Source organism: Euleptes europaea, chromosome 20 (genome assembly GCF_029931775.1).
Source record: "Euleptes europaea isolate rEulEur1 chromosome 20, rEulEur1.hap1, whole genome shotgun sequence".
In the NCBI taxonomy this organism is placed as follows: domain Eukaryota; kingdom Metazoa; phylum Chordata; class Lepidosauria; order Squamata; family Sphaerodactylidae; genus Euleptes; species Euleptes europaea.
In genome coordinates, this window is record NC_079331.1 from 8787875 (window position 1) to 8810215 (window position 22341).

A 22341-nucleotide genomic window follows, 5' to 3' on the forward strand; every position below is an offset into this window, starting at 1 on the left:
CTGCTGGACTTGATGGGCCTTGGTCTGATCCAGCAGGGCTTTCCTTATGCTCTTATGAGCATGCCTATTATATTAGGTGCTGTGGAACACAGGCAGGATGGTGCTGCTGCAGTCATCTTGTCTGTGGGCTTCCTGGAGACTCCTGGTCGGCCACTGTGTGAACAGACTGCTGAACTTGATGGGCCTTGGTCTGATCCAGCAGGGCTTACCTTATGTTCTTATGTTCTCAAGCCTGACCAAATTCAAGAATTTTTTTTTAAAAAAGGAGGAACACCAAAAGTTTTTATTCACGCATTACAGATGTGAAAACACGTCTCCTTTGTCCAAACAAACAAACAACCCCCCCCCACCGCCACCTTTTTAGGATTTACTTACATTTTGGTAGCCAAAAAACCTGTACAGTCTCTATATAAAGTTCTATCATCAAGCATCTAGGTTGGCTGCGCGTGCTATGCTTCTTCATCTTCGTCTTCCTCGTCGCTGATCACGTACTTCTTATGCTTCTTGCTGGCCTTATCATCGTCTTCCGCTTTTCGTTTGCCGGAGGGCTCACCTTCCTGTGGGAGAGACCGGGTTAAACTTGAAGAAAGGAGCTCCGAGAAAAGCCCAGCCCTCCCGTTTCCCGACTGCTGGGAGACCTCTAACGGCTAGTAGCCAACAGGAGTGGCTGGACTCAGCCACTCCAAGTTCCCAGCACCTCCCGTATGGAGGGTCGGATCCAGCGCTAAAATCCCACTTGCGCTAAAGCTCTTGCACAAGGGGAAACGTGAGAGAGAGTGAACGGTCCCATCCCGCCAGCTTTCCCTGCTGGGGCAACAGGAAGATTCTGCTCCACTCCCCTCCAGCTGAGCCCCACAATGGGAGAGGCCGTGGGTCAGTGGCAGAGCATCTGCTTGGCATGCAGAAGGTCCCAGGTTCAATCCCTGGCATCTCCAGCTAAAGGGACGAGGCAAGTAGGTGATGTGAGAGATCTCTGCCTGAGACCCTGGAGAGCCATGGAGAGGGGCCATGGCTCAGTGGTAGAGCATCTGCTTGGCACGCAGAAGGCCCCAGGTTCAATCTCTGGCATCTCCAGCTAAAGGGACTAGGCAAGTAGGTGATGTGAAAGACCTCTGCCTAAGACCCTGGAGAGCCGCTGCAGGTCTGTGTAGACAATACTGAATATTGTCGAAGGCTTTCACGGTCAGAGTTCATTGGTTCTTGTGGGTTATCCGGGCTGTGTAACCGTGGTCTTGGTATTTTCTTTCCTGACGTTTCGCCAGCAGCTGTGGCAGGCATCTTCAGAGGAGTAACTCTGAAGGACAGTGTCTCTCAGTGTCAAGTGTGTAGGAAGAGTAATATATAGTCAGAAAGGGGTTGGGTTGCGCTTCAGACCCAAGGGTCTGATTCAGTAGAAGGCAACTTCATGTGTTCATGTGTTTGTTCTTGCCTGTCCCACGACTCCCAGCACAGCCTTTTGGGGAGACAAAAGGGACCCCTCTCCCGCTACGCCACTGGAAAACTGGTAGGATCTAACGCACCGCCTAATCGTTTCGGGATTCGGCCTGTCTTTGGATGGGGACTCACAATGGACGAAAGGCTAAACCAGGGACACCATTTGTATTAATTGTTGAGAGACTAGTCTCTGCTTTTTTAAAACTTCCAAGTGCCCCCGTGTGGCAACCGGGTGAATTTCAGCATCCAAAGAAAACAGCTTTTTAAAATGGAGGGCAGAAAAGGAAGCAGAATTTTGGAGGGGTGTGCGTGTGTCAAACGTAGCCCCGTCCATTAAATGGCTTTTCTCACCTCGTCACTGCTGAGTTTCTTTGCCTTCAGCAACCTCTGCGCTTTATCTTCATCTGACCCCTCATCGCTGTCTGAAGAATAAATCCGAGCGCGCTCCTCTGAAAGGAAAAACACACACCGTAATGTTTTTTGAACATTCAAATTGCAAGCACGATTATGATAAAAAAGAATTCAATTGTAGCTTAAAAATGGCTGTTCAGAAGTAGTAAACTGAGCCTAAGGCTCCATGGTGTTAGAGAGTGTTGGCCTAGGATCTGGGAGATCTAGGTTTGAATCCCCACTCCGCCATGGAAGACTGCTGGGTGACCTTGGGCCAGACACACGCTCTTGGCGTAATCTGCTTTACAGGGTTGTTGTGAGGATAAAATGGAGGTAGGGAGAATTTTGGGGAGAGAGGTGGGGCATAAGTGAAAAAAAAATTAGGGCACTCGCTACGAAGATTTTTTCTTAACCAAACTTGAAAGATGCAAACCAAGCAAGTGTTAATATTATACATGCCCATTTTAGAGAGCCAGTGTGGCGTAGTGGTTAAGAGCAATGGTTTGTAGTGGTGGAGTCTGATTCGGAGAACTGGGTTTGATTCTCCACTCCTCCGCATGAGCGGCAGAGGCTAATCTGGTGAACTGGATTTATTTCCCCACTCCTACACACAAAGTCAGCTGGGTGACCTTGGGCAAGTCACACTCTCTCAGCCCCACCTACCTCAGAGGGTGTCTGTTGTGGGGAGGGGAAGGGATGGTAATTGTAAGCCGGTTTGAGTCTTCCTTAAGTGGTAGAGAAAGTCAGCATATAAAAACCAACTCTTCTTCTTCTTCTTTATTGCATGCATATGTCTGTAAACTCGCTGCGTTTCTTGGCCATAGCTGCTAGAATCCTCCAAAGTATCTTTGCCCCTTTGAATGTCCCTAACCCTCTTTGGGCCCTGACCTGGATGGCCCAGGCTAGCCTGATCTCGTCAGATCTCAGAAGCTAAGGAAGGCACTGGCAGAGGAAGGCACTGGCAAACCACCTCTGTTAGTGTCTTGCCATGAAAACCCCAAAAGGGGTTGCCATAAGTCGGCTGCGACTTGAAGGCACTTTACACACACACACACAACCCTCTTCGGAAGAATTTTAAAAAATCCACATGCTGCCATGAGGCGAGGTGAGCCAAAACCGAACAGCAAGACGGGGGCCTACCTCTGATCCCACCTTTGTACCGGTTCTTAATCGCTGCCAAGCTGATGGCCTCTTCGCCTTCGTCTTCCTCGTCGTAGCGATCGGGCTCCAGGTAGCTGGCGCTCAGCCCCCGCTGGTGCTGCTTCTCCCGCATCCGCCTCTGCTGGGACTCTCGGCGGATGGATGCGCGCAGCCGCTCCTCCTCTTTCTGCGGGGCAAAGGAGACACGGAAGACTCGCACATGGGGCTCGGTTCCGGCCCTGACGAATGCCTGTGGCGGTCCGCTTCCCACCCACAATCCGGCCGTTATGTGTTCTCAGCGGTATAGCGAGGGGGAGGAATCGAAAAGGGGGCGGGCGGGGCAGACCGTACCGCTTCGGCCTGAGAGCCAGCGTGATGTAGTGGTTAAGAGCGGTGGTTTGGAGCGGTGGACTCTAATCTGGTAAACCAGGTTGGTTTCCCCACTCCTCCACATAAGGCCAGCTGGGTGACCTTGGGCTAGTCACAGCTCTCTCAGCCCCACCTAACTCACAGGGTGTCTGTTGTGGGGAGGGGGAGGGAAAGTGATTGTAAGCTGGTTTATTTCTCTCCCTTAAGTGGTAGAGAAAGTCGGCATATAAAAACCAACTATTCTTCTTCAGTGAGACATGCCATTTTCCCGTGCTCTCCCACATGAAAAACTCCCTGCGTGCAAGCACCTAGTGAAGCATTGTGGGACCGGTGAAGGTTTCTGCATGGGCATGGAATTATTTTCACCCCCATCCAACTCTAGGGTTACACCCAGTGAGGGTGATTTCATACAGCAGGTGGAGTCAGAGGTTCATTCTTACCCGACTGTGCTGGCGCTGCAATAAAACGATTTACAAAGATCGGTTGCCAGAGCCCGGTTGCCAGCAGTCCTTTCCCGGACCTCTTCCTCCCCATCCCTCCGCCTCCCCAGTCCTTTTCAGACTCCAGCCCCAAAGGACTCGGGGTCTCGCTTCAGACGCCACTGAAAGCTATCGGCATTGTGCGAATGAGCCTTGGGCTTCACAGGACCTAGTTATCCCCCTCCCCAATTTAGGGCAACACGTGGTCTCCCATTATGCCCGAACCGGGCTATTATGGGTTGCCAGAAACCAGGAAGGGGCCAGAGTGCTTTTCTCCAAAGCCAGATTAAATGTACTGCCATTGGGGGAGTTAAAAGATAAATGTCCCCTGTGCAAGCACCGGATCATTCCTGACCCATGGGGTGACGGCACATCCCGATGTTTCCTAGGCAGACTTTGTTTACGGGATGGTTTGCCAGCGCCTTCCCCAGTCATCTTCCCTTTACCCCCAGCAAGCTGGGGACTTGTTTATTTGGGTAGTCAGCAGGCAGGTTTTCAGGGGTCCCCTTTTCCGAGCGACTTTGTGATTGTGGATCAGGGAGTTTGGACACTGTTCGGCGTTTTTTTGTAGAGTGCAAAAAGCACGATCTCGCCAGAGACAAATGGATCGCAATATACATTCAGAGGTGGGGACCTGCCCTAAAGCAAGATGTAGTTGCAAAGTTATTGGATGATACCGACCCAAATGCAACCCTCGCTGTGGCAAAAATTTTAACTATGGTTTTTAAGGATACCTCTTTTTAACTGTACTGTTTAGATATTACATTTTTGTATGTTTGGTTATTGATGTATTATGGAATGTACTGAATTTGTTTTGCTAATGACCTGTTGGTCCACAAGCGTAAAGGATGGAATAAAGGAATAATAAAGGGAACACAGGAGAGGCCGAGGTGGAAAGTCACCCCAAGGGGCCACACCCAGAGAGAGGCAGGCCACGTCATCTACCAGCAGGCTGCTTTCTGTGGTATTTTGGCCTCTCCTCACTCCAGAGTAGCGAGTGGCTATTATGCCTGCTCTTGTGTTGTAGAAACTGCAAGTCTTCCCCAGTGGGGAAAATAAGAATAGAATCACAGAGTTGGAAGGGACCATAGAGGCCATCTAGGCCAGCCCCCTGCTTAATGCAGGATCAACCTCGAGCATCTCTGACGAGTGCTTGTCCAGCCTCTGCTTAAAGACTGCCAGTGAGGGGAATCTCACCACCTCCCTAGGCGGCTGATTCCACTGTCGAACAACTCTTACTGTAAAAAGTTTTCCCCCTAATATCCAGCCGGTACCTTTCCTCTCGCAATTTATAATAAAATAAGCAAGCTGCCCATATTTTAAAAAAAAATATATAGGCTTAGAAAAGAGTTTCTTCCCTTATCCCGGACAAATGATACCTTACACATGGCTACACATACACATGAAGCTGCCTTATACTGAATCAGACCCTTGGTCCATCAAAGTCAGTACTGTCTACTCTGACTGGCAGCGGTTCTCCAGGTCTCAGGCAGAGGTCTTTCACATCACCTACTTGCCTGGTCCCTTTAACTGGAGACGCAGGGGACTGAACCTGGGACCTTCTGCACGCCAAGCAGATGCTCTACCACTGAGCCACGGCCCCTCCCCAATCATTTCCGTAATTACCTTAATCATTTCCGTGCGCTGGGACTCTGGGTCGCGGCCAGCCATGGGCAAAATGCGGATTTTCTGCGTCTTTGAGCACCTGTCCGCAAGGGACAGGGTCATCTTCCTGTGGGTGGCACTGTCTGTCGAATGAGGCCTGTTAACAAAAGGGTTGCCTGGTTAAAACCCTCTTTTAGAGCACTGCGCTTCAGAGAGAACAAACGGTGCCAGCAAATGCCGACAGAGAAAGCAAGACCGAGAGTTTGTGGTTCGTAAAGGCCAGGGAACGCACGACCACGAAGCCCAGACTCCTCTTAAAACTTCTGCTGGCTGTGTTCCCCCCACGGTTACACCCCCTGACAAATGCGTGCAAGGCGGACTATAAACAACATAAATAAATAAGTTAGGCTGAGAGAGAGAGAGTGACCGGCACAAAGTTGTCCAAGGAGATTTATGGTGGTACAGGGATTCGAAACCCAAACGTCCCGGCTCCTTAGGCTAACACACAAACTGTTACATCACGCTGGAATGCTGTACTAGTTTAATGCATTTATGACTTGAATATGACCCAAGCATCTCAAAATGACAATGCTCTTCTTCCTACTTTAAAAACCTCAGGTCACGGATAGGCAGTTATGAAGGCCCTTATCTAACCTCAATTACTTCCCCAACATTAAGATGGGCCTTTTCTAGGGCCCGATTTGATGCCCTTCCATCTGCTTGTACTTTCGGGAAGGTTTCTTCACTGCCCAAGAGAGACACGCAAATGCTCTTGTTCCATGGATACGGTGGAGACGCTAGTGCATATTCTGCTCCGTTGTGAACTTGATGATGATCGTATAATTACTCCCCTCCTATCTCGATTTGTACACTCCTACACCTCTGAGGCCTCCTTGGTAGAGTATCTACTAGAAGACAGGGTGACTTATATTTCATATTCCGTAGCAAAATTTTGCTCTTATGTTTGCTGGAAACAGAATGCATTTACGAAGACCGAAGACCTTATGGGCAAACCTTCTGATTAATTAGTATGGACAAGATGCTGTAAGTGGGAGCTGTATAATTTCATCATAGAATTTATATTTTATGCTGGCCTTCAGCTGTAATAAATAAATAAGGTGACCCAAGAATCTTACCTGAAGGTTAACTTTGTCTTGAACACAGCCTGCCCCTGAAGACCCGTCCCTTGCCTGATGAAGAGATGGTTATGATCTCCCTGCAGGGGTGCTTTATAGACGTCGAAGACTTCGTTCCCCAGATGGAGCGACATGCTTCAAAACAAAGAGGGGAGGGCATCCTGATTAGTGCATAAACCAAGAATCGATGCCAAGTTGCTCAGCTTGTAAGCAGAAGGCGTACAAGTGGGAAAATACGTTTGTTAGTGTAGCATATTCTGAAACGTTAAACGCTTTCTACTGGAGCAGCGGTTCCCAAACTGTGCTCCACGGAGCTCTCGGGGCTCTGTGAAACATCTCCTAGTACTCCGCGAAGAGACTGGAAAGAAAAATACTACTGCCATTCGGTTTAGTATATACCGTATTTTTTTGTGTATAAGACAACCCCTATTTTTCTGAACCCAAAATTAAGAAATAAGGGGTCATCTTATATATGGGGGCGTGTATGGAAAAATATGGGTAGGGAAGAGAGCGGGGACCATCAGAAGGCTAGTCGCCGGCCGGCAAGGGCAACCGGGTTCTTTCCTGCCCGTCAGCTGACGGGCAGGGAAGTGAGCAGGGACCATCAGAAGGCCGGACGCTGGCCAGGGCAACCGAGCTCTTCCCCGCCCTCTCTCTTCCCTGCCCGTCATCTGAAATTTTTCTAAATTTTTCTTAGAAAAAACATTGTTTTGTACACGGAAAAATACGGTAGGTGCTAAGTGAAAATTAGTGCTCTGTGACTATTTTTTCTCCTGAAAAGTGCTCCATGACTCAAAGAATTTGGGAACCGCTGTACTGGAGCATCGCTACCAAGACAAAAAAAAATCTTACTCAGCAACACAGGTCCTTGCAATTGGCTAGCTCGCAGAAATGCCCAGTTTCCTAAGCCTGTCATATAGACTGCAGGCTGAATAGACGGGAGCCCGCAGGAGAAATGAAATGTGGGAAGCGGGACCCACGACAAAAAACAAACAGGGACACATCGGGCAAACTCACCTCCCGTCGGACCATTTGACGATCCGCGCATTGCTCTCTCGGACCTCGCTTCCTTCGTCGTCTCGGCGTGTTCGCCAACGTATCGTGTTTTCCACCTGTTGGGGCACGGAAGCAGCAAGCGAGAAAGGATTTCTTAAGTGAAAGACGACGTCAGCCACTTGCAAAGGAGGGAGGAAATGCTGCTTGCAGTGATGTAGTGCTCTTGGCACTGAAGAGTGGTAACATGTGGTATTAATCAATCGCTAACCTTTAATATTCTGCCTATCCGGCAGCAAGGTTGTTTGACATATATCCAAGGTGCCCCTCCCCTAGGGTTCCCAGCCTCCAGGTGGTGGCTGGAGATCTCCCGCTATTACAACTGAACTCCAGCCAATGCAGACCAGTTCGCCTGGAGAAAACGGCCGCTTTGGCAATTGGACTCTATGGCAGTGAAGTCCCTCCCCTCTCCAAACCCCGTCCTCCTCAGGCTCCCCCCCCCCAAATCTCCAGGTATTTCCCTCTCATAAATGCTTTACTGGCATCCCAAGTTATTGCTTGTGTCATGTCCGGTGTTATTATTGATTTTAAAAAATTCCTTCAGGTCCTTCTTACATTGGCTTATTACTTCTCCCTTTAATAGGATATTGTCATTCAACCTCCATCGTCCATAGAATAATAGAATCATAGAGTTGGAAGGGACCACCAGGATCATCTAGTCCAACCCCCTGCACAATGCAGGAAACTCACAACTACCTCCCCACACACCTCCAGTGCCTAGAAGATTCTTTGCCCTCTTGGTAAAAATGTCCAAGTTAATTCCAATGGGTTATGATCCGATAATGCTTTCAGTAATATTTCCACCTTTTCGGGATTACTTTGCAATGATTTTGCTATCCAACCCATGTCAATCCCAGCCCGGAGCTGGCAACCCTACCCTCCTCCCAATTACAAAAAAAGGAACTTTGAAAGACATAAACGCCTACTGTCACAGACAAGGAGTTCTACCCTGAAACCACTCAGCAAAAGGTGCTGACGGTCACCAAACTTTCCCACATTTGCCTCCCCCTCAGCACTCCTGTCTGTCCCTGGGAAAGTTGATTCCCGGGGTTGTTGGGACCCATCTGAACAGACATCTGCGTGGGGTGGAACGCTGCACTAGGGCGAGGGGGCAAAACCCGCCCCCTACCACTCGCGTCAGTGCTGCTGGCCCTTGTGGAAGGGGGGTCAGAAAGGGCTGCAGGGAAGATCCACGATCCTTGTGGGAAATGATCGTGGGATGGAGCCGAGGGACTGTGGCTGAGCCATCGGGATTCCACGTAACTGAGCACCAGCAACAATCGCACCCAACATTTATATTGCGCTTTAGAACTGTCAAAGCGTTCCACGCACACTATTGCAGAAATCTTTTCAACAGTCCTGTATGACTGAGCACAATTATCACCCCCAACCTCTCCTCCCCATGTTCACAGTAGAAGCACAGTTTGAACTCGGGGTGTTCCCCCTTTCCACATTGGTTCCCCCCACAAATAATGAGTTCTAAAGCTCCCGCTGAATATTCTGATTCCTTTTTGTAGCGCTTGCCTTTTAAAAAATGGATGTTTTTGGTATTGCTGCTTTTAAATGGTACGTTTATTTTATGAACTGGTTTTGTTGTTTTTATGATGCAGGTTTCAGGGTGCCGATCGTTTAGCGGAGGGGTGAGAGGCAAGCATTTTCAATAAGCAAGATAACGAATAAGCCAATGCAGGGCTGCTATCTCCACGGTTAGGAGAGGAGAGGAAGTATTAGGGGAGAGGAAGTGTTTCAGGTTATACCTTCAGCTTCAACCTCGTTCTACCTTCTTCATCCAGCATCTCCTCGTCTTCAAATTCATCCTCGTAATACTGAGGATCAAATGGTCTGAAATACATATCAGGCATTCGATGACCATATAGCCATAGACGTACCTGTGTTTCAGAAATGGCATTTGCAATACAGAATGGTCCGCTGTCACACGGCGACACTATTGAACACATGAACACACATGAAGCTGCCTTCTACTAAATCAGACCCTCGATCCATCAAAGTCAGTATTGTCTACTCAGACCGGCAAGCAGCTCTCCAGGGTCTCAGGCAGAGGTCTTTCACCTCACCTACTTGCCTGGTCCCTTTAACTAGAGATGCCGGGGACTGAACCCGATCCTTCTGCATGCTAAGCAGAGGCTCTACCACTGAGCCATGGCCCCTCTCCAAGGCTCCCCAAGGTCTCAGGCGGAGGTCTTTCACATCAACTATCTGCCTAGTCCCTTTAACTGGAGATGCCGGGGATTGAACCTGGGACCTTCTGAGCGCCAAGCAGATGCTCTGCAAACTGAGCTACAGCCTGTCCTCTAATTCCGACCAAACAACTGAAGCTGTTTTATACCAAGCCAGATCTCTGCTCTATCAAAGTCAGTATTGTCTACTAAGACTGGCAGCGGCTTCCCAGGGTCTCAGGCAAAGGTCTTTCGCATCACCCACCGCCTGATCTTCACACTTAGCCACAACTCTCCTAGGGACAGTACCCGAGATTTTCAAGACCAAGGCAGGACTAGGGGGTGAGGATTTTTACCTGGGTTCCACACTGAGAAAGTTGGGAAGCTTCACGAAGTACAAGTCGTTTCCTAAGTCAGTGTTCACTTTCGGGATTTCCACTTCGATTCTGGTCTCCGGAATGGGCTCCTCCTCCTGGTGGTCCTCGTTCAGGCCATTCTCATCCTAATGTAGACAGAGACCACGCCAAATCAGGTACAGTGCCAAACAATTTCTCCACTGCTCCAGACACCATGTCCTGACCTGGATGGCCCAGGCTAGCCTGATCTCGTCAGATCTCAGAAGCTAAGCAGGGTCAGCCCTGGTTAGTATTTGGATGGGAGACCACCAAGAAATACCAGGGTTGCTGTGCAGAGGAAGGCTCTGGCAAACCACCTCTGTTAAGTCTCTTGCCATGAAAACCCCAAAAAGGAGTCGCCATAAGTCGGCTGCGACTTGACGGCACTTTACACACACACACGCACCAGACACCATGGGCAGTTCTGTCCCACGGGTACTCAGAAGAAAGATACACCAAATTCAGTGGGACTTGACATGTGAAAACCCAGAAAAAAACCCTGTTTTCCCCTGAAAATTTCCCAGCCCTCATCACCCCCACAAACAGGTTTCAACAGAAAAACTGGGAGTTTTGGGGAGCACGGAACAAACGTCATTAGATGAGCAATACACTGTTATGTTTGTGGATTGCAGCTCACATTCCTCTGCTAACTTTTAAAATTAAGATATATGAGCTTAGGTAGGTTGCCTGCCCCGCACCCACCCTTCATTTCTATATATATATAGTATTGTGTGTATCTATACACACACAAACCCTATATATTCACGGACTCATAGAAAACTAAGGCTAACTATACTTTTATATTCCATAAATATGTCAAACAAACACACACAATACTATGTGACACATGTACATTTCACTGCTTTAAAGTCATAACAAGTTTGGGTTTTGTATCAGAGGTAAGTATTGCATATATTTCCATCTTCTCCAACATTTCCATATTGGGGATAGAGTCCCCCACTCCACCCCAATGGCTTCAAACTTTTCACAAACTTTCCAGGTCTTGCTCTCGGTAAGACCCTCATGGGATCACTGTCTCATCTAACACAAGGCAAACCGAGGAACAAACTTCCCAGGAAGCCCCTTCTGAACAGATTAACAATTTGGCATTTATAGTGCCCAGTATAACTAGATGAAATAAAAAATACAAATACTGGGCTGGATCCAGCCAGCTTTTTCTATTCAGTCTCACCCAGTTCCCCTCCTTACGACAGGCTTTGTTCCACGTGGCTTTGGTCCATGGCAATCCCATGGTTCCTAGCAGAGCCTCATCAGTGGCCGAATGGGATCGCATCCTGTCTTTTTCAGCTGTGGATCTAGACTTAGGTTCCCGATTCTCAGCTTGGTATTCCAAGGCAAATCTAGCTGACCAAGCCAAAAGCTGAAACACAGAGCCGGGCGCCAGCAGTAGTCGAATGTACTTACGATAGGCTGCCCTGGAGTCGGGGGCTTGTCTTCTCCGTCGCTCCCCGAAGAAATATCATCTGCACCTCCAAACAGATCCATCGCATCCCTATTGTCTTGCCAAGAGAAAACAAAAAGGCAGGAAATTAGAGTTCTTCCCGCTGACTTCCTTTCAGGCCGCCGGTGAAGCAACTGGTGTGAGGTGAACCAAAACCTCCCCAACCTCAAGGCGCGCTGAAATGCACGACCAACGCCAGTGTGCAGAGCGGCTCTGATTAACCTGTTCATGCAATTCTGGGTTACTACATTTGCTGTTGACCTGGATGGCCCAGGCTAGCCCAATCTCATCAGATCCTGGAAGCTAAGCAGGGTCAGCCCTGGTTAGTACTTGGATGGGAGACCACCGAGGAATACCAAGTTTGATATGCAAAGAAGAGGAGTTGGTTTTTACACGCCGACTTTCTCTCCCACTTAAGGAAGAATCAAACTAGCTTACAATCCCCTTCCCCTCCCCACAACAGACACCCTGTGAGGTAGGTGGGGCTGAGACAGCTCCAAGAGTGCTGTGACTAGCCCTAGGTCACCCAGCTGGCTTCATGTGGAGGAGTGGGGAAACCAAGCCGGTTCACCAGATTAGCCTCTGCGGCTCATGTAGAGGAGTGGGGAATCGAACCTAGTTCTCCAGATCAGAGTCCACCACTCCAAACCATCGCTCTTTTGGATCCCCCCCCCTCAGTAACTCCCCATCCGTAATCCTGTTTTCTTTCAGTGGCTAACCACCTGCTACTCTCTTACCTTGAAAAACCCCATAAGGGGTTGCCATAAGTTGGCTGCGACTTGAAGGCACGTTACGCAGACACGTTTGCTTTTTTTCGCACCAGAGGACGTTAAGGGTAGATGGAAATCCATCATCCAATTTCAGTCCCAGCAGGAGGCGGCCAAATGCAACTCTTACCTTTTTGCCCTTCTGCATCGCTGTCCATCTCGGAGTCTGATGCAATGTGCTTTTTGCGCTTCACATGCGTGATTTCCTCTTCACTGTCGCTGCCTCTGGCTGACTCTGCGAAAGGGGAACAGCTGTCTTTAGCGATCTTAAGGTGAACACCGGTGCTACTCGACAATTCAACGTTCACGGGTCTCACGATCCACGTGTAGAGTACAACACAGTGTAGGAGTCTGCCGTTGCCGTCAAATAGATACACGATGCAACATAAAGAAGATCGCATCAAGTGATGGGCGGATGTGAAAGAATTTCCCCTCCTTCTCTACTTTCATTTTTTAACTTCCAGCCTAAAACTTGCACACTGGTTTTGGGTCATTTTGGTGACTTTTAATAAATGGTATTACTGTTGATGGCCTTTTGGTTTTGGATTAAAACAATGACTGTGCCTAATTGGGGGGGCGAAGACTTGAAACGACTACTGCTGGAAGTTAAAAGAGAAAGTGCCAAAGCAGGACTACAGCTGAACATCAAGAAGACAAAAGTAATGACTACAGGAGAATTACAAACCTTAAGGTTGACAGTGAGGAAATTGAAATTGTTGGAAGACTTTCTATTCCTTGGCTCCATCATCAACCAAAAGGGAGACTTCAGCCAATAAATCAGAAGGAGATTGAGACTGGGAAGGGCAGCCATGAAGGAGCTAGAGAAGATTCTGAAGTGTAAGTTTGTGTCACTGGCCACCAAGATTAAGTTAATTCATGCCATTGTATCCCCTATTACTATGTATGGATGTGAAAACTGGACATTGAAGAAAGCTGATAGGAAGAAAGTAGATTCCTTTGAAATGTGGTGTTGGAGGAGAGTGTTATGGATACCCTAAACTGCCAAAAAAACAAGCAAATCAGTGTTATAGATCAAATCAAGCTTGAACTGACCCTAGAAGTTTAAATGACTAAACTGAGGCTGTCGGATTTTGGTCCCATTAGGAGACGACAAGAGTCACTGGAAAAGGCAGTCATGCTAGGAAAAGTTGAGGGCAGCAGGAAAAGAAGAAGGCCCAACAAGAGATGGATTGACTCCATAAAGGAAGCCACAGCCTTCAATTTGCAAGATCTGAGCAAGGCTGTCAAAGACAGGACATTTTGGAGGACTTTGGTTCATAGGGTTGCCATGAGTGGGAAGTGACTTGACGGCACTTAACACACACACATGGCCTTTTGTTTTTGAATTAAAACAATGTCTGTACCTAATTTTTTGGGGGGGCTCATGCCGATCAACTACGCCATCAAGAAAAGGTGGGAGATTCTGTATAGGCACCCAGGGGACAAAAATTACACCAAGTAACCTGATGAGGACCGAGAATGCCCCAGAACCAAAATGTTCTGAAAGGGGTTGGGAGTCAGTTAAAGGGGGAGGGGAACAGAGGGGAGAGATGGGTCCATTTAGGCCAGTGGTTCTCAACCTGGGGCCATATAGCCCCCCGGGGACCCCCAGAATATTTCAAGGGGGCCACAGGTGAAAATTGCATAAATGGGGGGCCACGGCACGAGACTAGGGGGCCACAGAGGGAAGTGAGAAGTGAAGAAAACAGGAACACATGAAAACCTAACACATGACTTTCTTCATTGCACTTCTATGCATCATTTGCAACTGTGGATTTTTGTATCGCTGTGCAATGGCGGTAGAGGCTTTGTTCTCCCTTGTATGTGAACACTGTTGCTTATTAGCGTGTTGTATTCCCTTTTTGTGGGGTATTTTTTGTTGTTGTAAATTGCAGTTTCCCAGTAAGAACGGCATGTGTGCATTTTGTGTGGCGGTTTGTGCTTCTTTGTTCCTTGGCTATTTGCAAACGAAACATTTAAATAGCTACCTTTCTACCGGTAGGACAGGGGGGGCCACAGGAAGGAAACAGGGTTGGAAGAGGGTGGGCCACGGTCGGAAAAAGGTTGAGAACCGCTGGTTTAGGCCATTGAAATAATACAGAATTATGGATGGGGAGTTACTTTGGGGGGGGGGGTGTCCGAAAGAAAATTTCTTCCCTTGGCCTTTCCCCCAAGTTTTCCACGGTCTTACCTTGTTATGATGTGATACCTACTCCCCACCAACGTTACAGAATGCAGGAAGGGCGAAGGGAGGGGAATAGAATGCTTGGCGGACAGAGAGAGGAAGGGGAGAAAAAGTCAGTTGAGGACAGTTGGGAGGGGGAGAAGAAGAAAGAGCAAGTAGACAGGAAGAGCATGAAGAAGAGGAGGAGGAAGAGGAGGAAGAAGAGGAGGAATTGGTTCTTATTTGCCAACTTTCTCTACCACTTAAGGAAGAATCAAACCGACTTACAGTCACCTTCCCTTCCCCTCCCCACAACAGACGCCCTGTGAGGTAGGTGGGACTGAGATAGCTCTAAGAGAGCTGTGACTAGCCCAAGGAGAACGTTTCCCTTCTCTTAGCAGACTCCTCTCGGGAGACAACCACTCAAGTTGCCCAATTTTGTCTCTGGTCTTTGTAAACAGATGATGGAAAACCTTTCCCCGTAGAAGACCTTTTCTCCTCTTCTTCAAATCATCCTTCCCAGAACCGTCAACTTTTTATTATTTTAACCTGACTTTGGTTTTTATTCAGAGCTGATATTGCTATCGAGATAAAATTTGATGGGATAGGATGGGCCCAAGGTCACCCAGCTGGCTTCGTGGGGAGGAGTGGGGGAATCAAACCCGGATCAGAGTCCACCACTCCAAACCGCCGCTCTTAACCACTACACCACGCAAAGTGAAAAGAGTTAACACGGAGCAACAGAAATGGAAACGACTGAGGAGAGTCATCTGCAAGAGGCTGAGAGCCAATCAGCGGCAGGCAACTGACAGCTGTCATAGCAGCCATTTGGGGGCTGGGTCGCTGGTGTCTGGCTCAACCATTATCACAGCCATTGAACACACATGAACACATGAAGCTGCCTCATACTGAATTAGACCCTTGGTCCATCAAAGTCAGTATTGTCTACTTGGACCGGCAGCGGCTCTCCAGGGTCTCAGGCAGGGGTCTTCCACATCGGCTACTTGCCTGGTCCCTTTACCTGGAGATACCGGGGATTGAACCTGGGACTTTCTGCATGTCAAGCAGATGCTCTGCCATTGAGGCACAGCCCCTCCCTGCTTGTGGTTACATCCACAGCAGAAATAAATATTATTGGACATCCACCAGAATGAGATGGATTGCTGCCCGGCCTTGTTTCATCTGTAACTCAGGGCCCTGTTCCTTGTGTTTACCCATCCTGAGACAATCAGGAAGGAACTGTAAAGAAGTCAGTTAAAAAAAAAGGAGGCGCCAAATTTTAAACGATTCCGTTCTGGGGGCACCAGAGCCAAGTCTAGAGGGGAGGAACATCAAAGAAAGGCAAGACATCTGAATGATCCCCAACAGTCTCAAAAAAGTAATTTGTAGAAAGTTGCAATGATCCAAAGATGCTGTAGAAATGAACTTCAGCACTTCCAGGACCTGTTTTAATCACCAGGTAGCAAAATGGGGCTCAGTGAACTCCAATCACATGACATCATAGTCATGTGACAGGAAGTTGAAGAACCAGGGTCAAGGCCAGGACTAAGGATGATGAAGAAGAAGAGTTGGTTTTTATATGCCAACTGTCTCTACCACTTGAAACACACACATGAAACACATGAAGCTGCCTTATGCTGAATCAGACCCTTGGTTTATCAAAGTCAGTATTGTCTACTCAGACCGGCAGCGGTTCTTCAGGGTCTCAGGCAGGGGTCTTTCACATCACCTACTTGCCTAGTCTCTTCAACTGGAGGTGCCAGGGATTGAACCTGGGACCTTCTGCATGCGAAGCAGATGCTCTACCACTGAGACACCACCCCTCCCCACTTAAGGGAGAATCAAACCGGCTTAAAATCACCTTCCCTTCCCCACAGCAGACACCCTGTGAGGTAGGTGGGGCTGAGAGAGCTCTAAGAGAGCTGTGACTACTAGCCCAAGGTCACCCAGCAGGCTTCATGTGTAGGAGTGGGGGAACCAACCCAGTTCTCCAGAGTAGAGTCCACCGCTCTTAACCACGACACCATGCTGGCTTTTCCTGGCCAGGGACAGGAAAAGCAAGCCAAATAAACCAGGAGATATATGTACACGTGCATTCTAGCAGAACTTCCTCCTAGAAAGCAGCAAAAAACCTGTTGGCTTATGACCCTGCAACGTGCAGCTCCACAACCTATCTAAGGGTCCTCCTGACCAAAGGGGCGAAGAGTGCTGCCGTAAGGGGCTTACACTTTAGGCATCATCATTCCCAGACTTTCTTACCAGATTTACGCTCCTGCTCCTCTTCGTCATCGGAGAGCCTGTGCTCTTCGTCATCGGAACGCGGGGGCCTTTCATCATCCGAATGCTGCATCTTCTCCTCGTCGGAATGCTGCGGTCTCTCGTCGTCGTCTTCCGAGTTCTGCATGTTTTCTTCGTCGGAATTCCGCGGCCTCTCCTCGTTGTCGGAATGCTGCAGCTTCTCCTCGTCCGAAACCTGCGGCAGCTCTTCCTCATCCGAGTTGTGCATTTTCTCGTCGTCCGAGTTCTGCAGCCTGTCCTTGCCGGAGACCTGAGGGTGCTCCTCGTCGTCTGAGTTCTGCAGCTTCTCTTCCTCGTCGGAATTCTGCGGCCTTTCCTCGTCGTCCGAGTTCTGGAGCTTCTCGTCATCATCCGACTGGTCGCTTTTGTCTTCTCTCCCCCACTTCTCGTCGTCCGAGTGGGCTTTTTCGGATCCTTCGGCTTCAGAGTGACGGCTGGCTTCATCTGACCTGCGATCCTCATCCTCGTCTTCGTCTCGAGCAGCTTCCGAGCCGCTATGCTGTTCAATATCTGACAGGTCGTTATCGTTGTGGTCAGAATGCCCTGAGCCCTCAGAGTGATCGTAGGACCTTTCGGACCGATTATCGCTCCCGCTGTGGTGAGAAGCGGCATCGTCTTCGCTGTCGTCGCCAAACAGTTCTTTGTTACTGGGCTGCACAGTCTCTCTGTCGCCATCTCTGTCGCTCTCGCTGCCAGAAACGTTGCTAGCAGAGCCTGCGTTTTCCTGATCAGAGTCTGAATCGGACCCAGAATCAGAATCTGCAATTAATAAAATAAATCCAAGTGATTATGTCAAGAATCAGTGAATCACTATCATTGTAAAAACTGGAACAAGGAGAGAACTACATGGATCACACCTATCTTAACAAAGTACAATCTTCCATCTGAACCCTGGATCGTTCCCTTTCTCCTATCGGATTTAGAGGTGGATATCGAGAAAATCCATCAGGTTGCCAAATATTTAACCCAGGTAATGGTTTTAAAACTATCCTAGTAAATGACCTAAGAGATTTTGTTGAACTTGTATAACTTTATTATACGCTATATACACTTCATGTATTTTATACATTTTAGGCATTTGTGTATTATATGTATATGCTTATGACTTTAATGAGCAATAAACGACTACTACTACCACCCCTGACCTGGATGGCCCAGGCTAGCCTGATCTCATCAGATCTCAGAAGCTAAGCAGGGTCAGCCCTGGTTAGTATTTGGATAGGAGACCACCAAGGAATACCAGGGTTGCTGTGCAGAGGAAGGCACTGGCAAACCACCTCTGTTAGTCCCTTGCCATGAAAACCCCCAAAGGAGTTGCCTTAAGTTGGCTGCGACTTGAAGGTACTTTACACACACACACACACTACTACTATCATTGTATATTTCTTCTGCTAGATGAAAATATTTTAATAGAAATTAAGAATTGATTGTAGAATGTTTTTCTTTCAAATGAACTACCAAAAGTTTAATGTAATGAAATCAAGCCCTAATCTAGTTCAGTACACCCTCAGAGAAATGAAAACTACTCCTGGAATTGTGCAAAGATGATCTACCTCCCTGCCATGCGCTCCAAAGTGGTATGTGGGTGCATGCTTTGTGCAGGGCCAAACCGTTAAGGCCTAGAAGTTAAGGCTGAAGGGAAGCTCACAGCCTAGCAGTCACACTTTTAACTGTATTAGGTGCTTTGGAACTCAGGCAGGATGGTGCTGCTGCAGTCGTCTTACTTGGGGGCTTTCTGGAGGCACCTGGTTGGCCACTGTGGGAACAGACCCCTGGACTTGATGAGCCTCAGTCTGATCCAGCAGGGCCTTTCTTATGTTCTTATGACTAACACGGCTGCCCACCTGAAACTCACCTCAACAAATACTATATTACGCATTTGTAACACCCCTGACCAGAAGTTATAAACGTTGTTGCAATCCTTTGTGCTGGTGTGTCAATTGTCCTGCGCATTTGAGGCAGTTCTCACCCGGTGCGTATATCTGGCCTCATAAACAAACTGCTTTGAACTCTCAACCTCCGACTGTGTTATCATCATTGGGAATTGATACAATAATACAGGCATTATCACTAGCCCCCTGATCATTGCGGTCGCTCTTTTCTGCACCTTCTCAAGCTCTTTGGTTGCTCTTTTCTGCACCTTCTCAAGCTCTGCAAAATATATATACTCAAGCTCTGCAAAATATATACTTAACACACACACACACATATATATGTATGTGTGTGTGTTAAGTGCCGTCAAGTCGCTTCCGACTCATGGCGACCCTATGAATGAAAGTCCTCCAAAATGTCCTATCTTTGACAGCCTTGCTCAGATCTTGCAAATTGAAGGCTGTGGCTTCCTTTATTGAGTCAATCCATCTATATATCTATATATCTATATATCTACACACACACACACACACATATATATATATATATATATATATATACACACACACACACATACACACACATATATACATATATACATATATATATATACAGTTAGTTAGTTAGTTAAGGTGTGGTGACCAGAACTGTACACAGTGCTCCAAGTGTGGTCTCGCCACAGATTTGCACAAGGGCAGCAGGAGAGCAGCAGCTGCGTTCCCTATTCCTCGCCTAACCTCCCGTGCATGAACGGCCTTCGAGGCAGGGTCGCGCCCCAGGGCCTGGGGGCGCCTGGACACGAAAGGCGGGGAGACCCTCGAGGAAAGAGCATCCAGAGGAGACCGGGAAAAGGGGGGGGGAGAGAGAGAGAGAGAGGGGGGAAACACAGGCGCCCCCCGCGCATGCGCGATATGAGCTCCCCCCCCCCTCCCTCAGCCCTCTCCCTACCTTTCTGCTCCGGCTCGGTGTCGGCGTCGCTCCCGAACAGCTCCTCCATGTCTGCCATGGCGAAGGGGGTGGGTGGGTGGGGGGAGAGAAGCCGATGTACCCTGGCCCGCTTTAACTCAGCCCCGAGCGGGAGCCGACGGGGCTGAAGCGGAAGCGGGCGCCGTCCGCTGACGCAAAAACGCGGCGACGAGAAGGTGGGGCGGGGGAGACGAGAGGCGCGTGCTGAGCGGGAGCGCCGCTTCCGCAAAACCTTCGGGGAGGGGCGTGGCTAGAGCGGCGCAGAACCCGAACTTCCGGTTATGCAAAAGTAGCGCGTCTCTGGCCGTCGCCTCTTTGAACCGGCGGGAGGTTTGGGGGGCGGGGCCTGAAGAGGGCGGGGTTCTTTGGAGGGAGGGACTTCAATGCCACCGAGTCCAATGGCCAGAGCGGCCATTTTTCTCCAGGTGACTTGATCTCTATCGGCTGCTACTACCTGGCGGTTGGAACAACCCAAAACAGCGCTCGATAATAATTATGAAAGCAGAGTGAATTTTATAAAAGTGCAAAAGTGAAATAAAGTAACAAATATATACAAAATATGATGTACAAATTAAAGTACAACTAGATACAAGTATCAATTTTTTTTTGTTTACAATATACAGTCCAGCATGAGAATGACCAAAGGAAGGATAACACAGATCCTAATTCAACAGGTAAGTCAAAAAGGTATATATACTGTCCGTTAAGGTCTTTGTTGAAATATAATCTTATATGTTTTTGATATTTTTGTAGATTAAGGTTCCAAACGGCTGGACACAAGGCAAAAGAAGCAAAGCCACGACGAGAGGATACCAGGACATGGCAGTTGGCAACCCTAGGCATCACTATGGCAAAATCCTTTATGAGCGAAATCCTTTATGAGCCCTTTTGTGCCTGTTCAGTTTTTGATGGGAATTACAGTCTAGGGTTGGGGAGGTGCTTGACTCCCCTTTTCTCTTTGCGTCCCAGCAAAATGACCTCTGTGCATCCCAACAAAAAGGCCAGCTTCACTAAAGAAGAAGAAGTAGAAGAGTTGGTTTTGACATGCCGGCTTGCAAACACCTCCGCCTTCCCCACAATAGACACCCTGTGAGCTAGGTGGGGCCAAGAGAGCTGTGACTAGCCCAAGGGCACCCAGCTGGCTTCGCATGGAGGAGTGGGGAAACTAACCTTGTTCACCAGATTAGCCTCCGCCGCTCATGTGGAGGAGTGGGGGAAATCCAACCCGCTTCTCCAGATCTTTTAAAAAAGAAAAAAAGTTTTCTTCATCCCCTTGAGTTTAGTTAAGAGAGAGATCTAAAATCTTAGGAACTAGGAAGGCATACACACACAGGTTGCAGGCTTTTTTTTTAAATAGCAAAGTATATTTTAAATGCTTTAGAATGGGGAGAAAGGTATATGGAGAAAGCAATGCCTGTTTCAATATCTTTCCAAATCTTTTAGGAGCATCTCAAACTATTTATAGTAATCGTCCCCCTGCCCAGCATCTGGAGAACTTCAAAGATTTATTGAGCCAAATTACATAATTCATTAAAACATCAAAAAGTTGGCTTGGAAATAGGCATTTCAAAGCATACGCTTAGGAACATAACAAGAGACTTAACATAGTGTACCTGTTACATAACAGAATGAACTTTAAAATAACTTGACCTTCATGAAGGCTACTGAGCATTCCCTGCAGGTTGATTTCCTTCTCCCTCCCTCAAAGTAAAGCTGAGCTGATCAAAGAATTTTTTTTTCTGCACATACTCCAGGATCAGCCACTATTCCTAGGTTATTCCCCTCCAAAAATATCCTCTCCCACACACACACACACACACACACACAAAAGGTTTGGCTTGAAAAGCAGACCAAAAATACATTGAATAAATACATGCTTTACTTTTGTGGTAATAATACTTGGGAAAGAAATGTCATTTGGATATTTTTTTATTACAATAACAACAGCATATAGCGCTGGCATTCTGATGCATTCTTGTTGCTTCGACAGACACTTTATCCAAAACAGAATCTATAGTTGATAGCTTACAAACAATATTGTATCAAAAACAGAGAAGATAACATTTGTAAACAGTATTAAGTGTGTAAGCACATTATTTGGTAGTATAGTATTGTTGTATTCATTATCTTAAAAGCAGAACTTAAGAGGATTGACAAAAATACAAGGTTAATTATTTTACAGGATAACAGCACATTTTAAATAAAAAGCAATTTTCCTCATGAAACATTCGGCTGCGAAATACACCAAACGCTTCACCTCTTGAGAAACCGGCCCAGCTTTGTGTCGGTTTGGTTGCTGAACCAGCATCTTTCGCAGGGTTACATCATCCTACATGCCCTTAAAAGTAAGCTTCACTCCTTCCTCAGCATGTGTTCAAAAGTCAGAAAAATCCTGTTACCAACAGTTCGGAAGCCTTCATTTTCCACAGATCAAATACAGATTACGCTCCTAAAGCATCTCCACGATTTGGATATTCCTCCTGCCCTACTTGGAGGGGTAGTTTTATGGATAAAGTTGTTTTTCAGCTCCATTTACTCTATTGTGGACCTAGCTACTGGAGTGAAGGATGCCTGTTTTCCTCCACTATGACACTCCCAAAAATCATGAAATCTTGCATGTGGGCTTTGAAGGGC

General features: G+C 47.8%; 1 protein-coding gene and 1 non-coding gene across 3 annotated transcripts; both read right to left on the reverse strand.

The window, feature by feature from the left end:
* Positions 1 to 436: 436 nt before the first annotated feature.
* On the reverse strand, positions 437 to 19749 carry LEO1 (LEO1 homolog, Paf1/RNA polymerase II complex component). 2 transcript variants are annotated; one of them, XM_056865724.1, is made up of 12 exons: positions 19690 to 19749; positions 16831 to 17628; positions 12538 to 12642; positions 11604 to 11698; positions 10140 to 10285; positions 9364 to 9448; positions 7571 to 7665; positions 6554 to 6688; positions 5439 to 5574; positions 2965 to 3151; positions 1786 to 1883; positions 437 to 553 (listed from the first exon to the last, which is right to left on the reverse strand). In XM_056865724.1, the coding sequence occupies exons 1-12, from the start codon at positions 19745 to 19747 to the stop codon at positions 485 to 487; spliced, it is 2007 nt and encodes a 668-aa protein (XP_056721702.1). In that variant the 5' UTR covers positions 19748 to 19749; the 3' UTR covers positions 437 to 484. The 2 variants fall into 2 exon arrangements, with proteins under 2 accessions (XP_056721702.1, XP_056721701.1); XM_056865723.1 differs by having other exon boundaries at positions 437 to 557.
* TRNAA-CGC (transfer RNA alanine (anticodon CGC)) lies at positions 16323 to 16397 on the reverse strand. Its single transcript has one exon. It is a non-coding gene; the product is annotated as a tRNA-Ala (tRNA).
* Positions 19750 to 22341: the final 2592 nt, after the last annotated feature.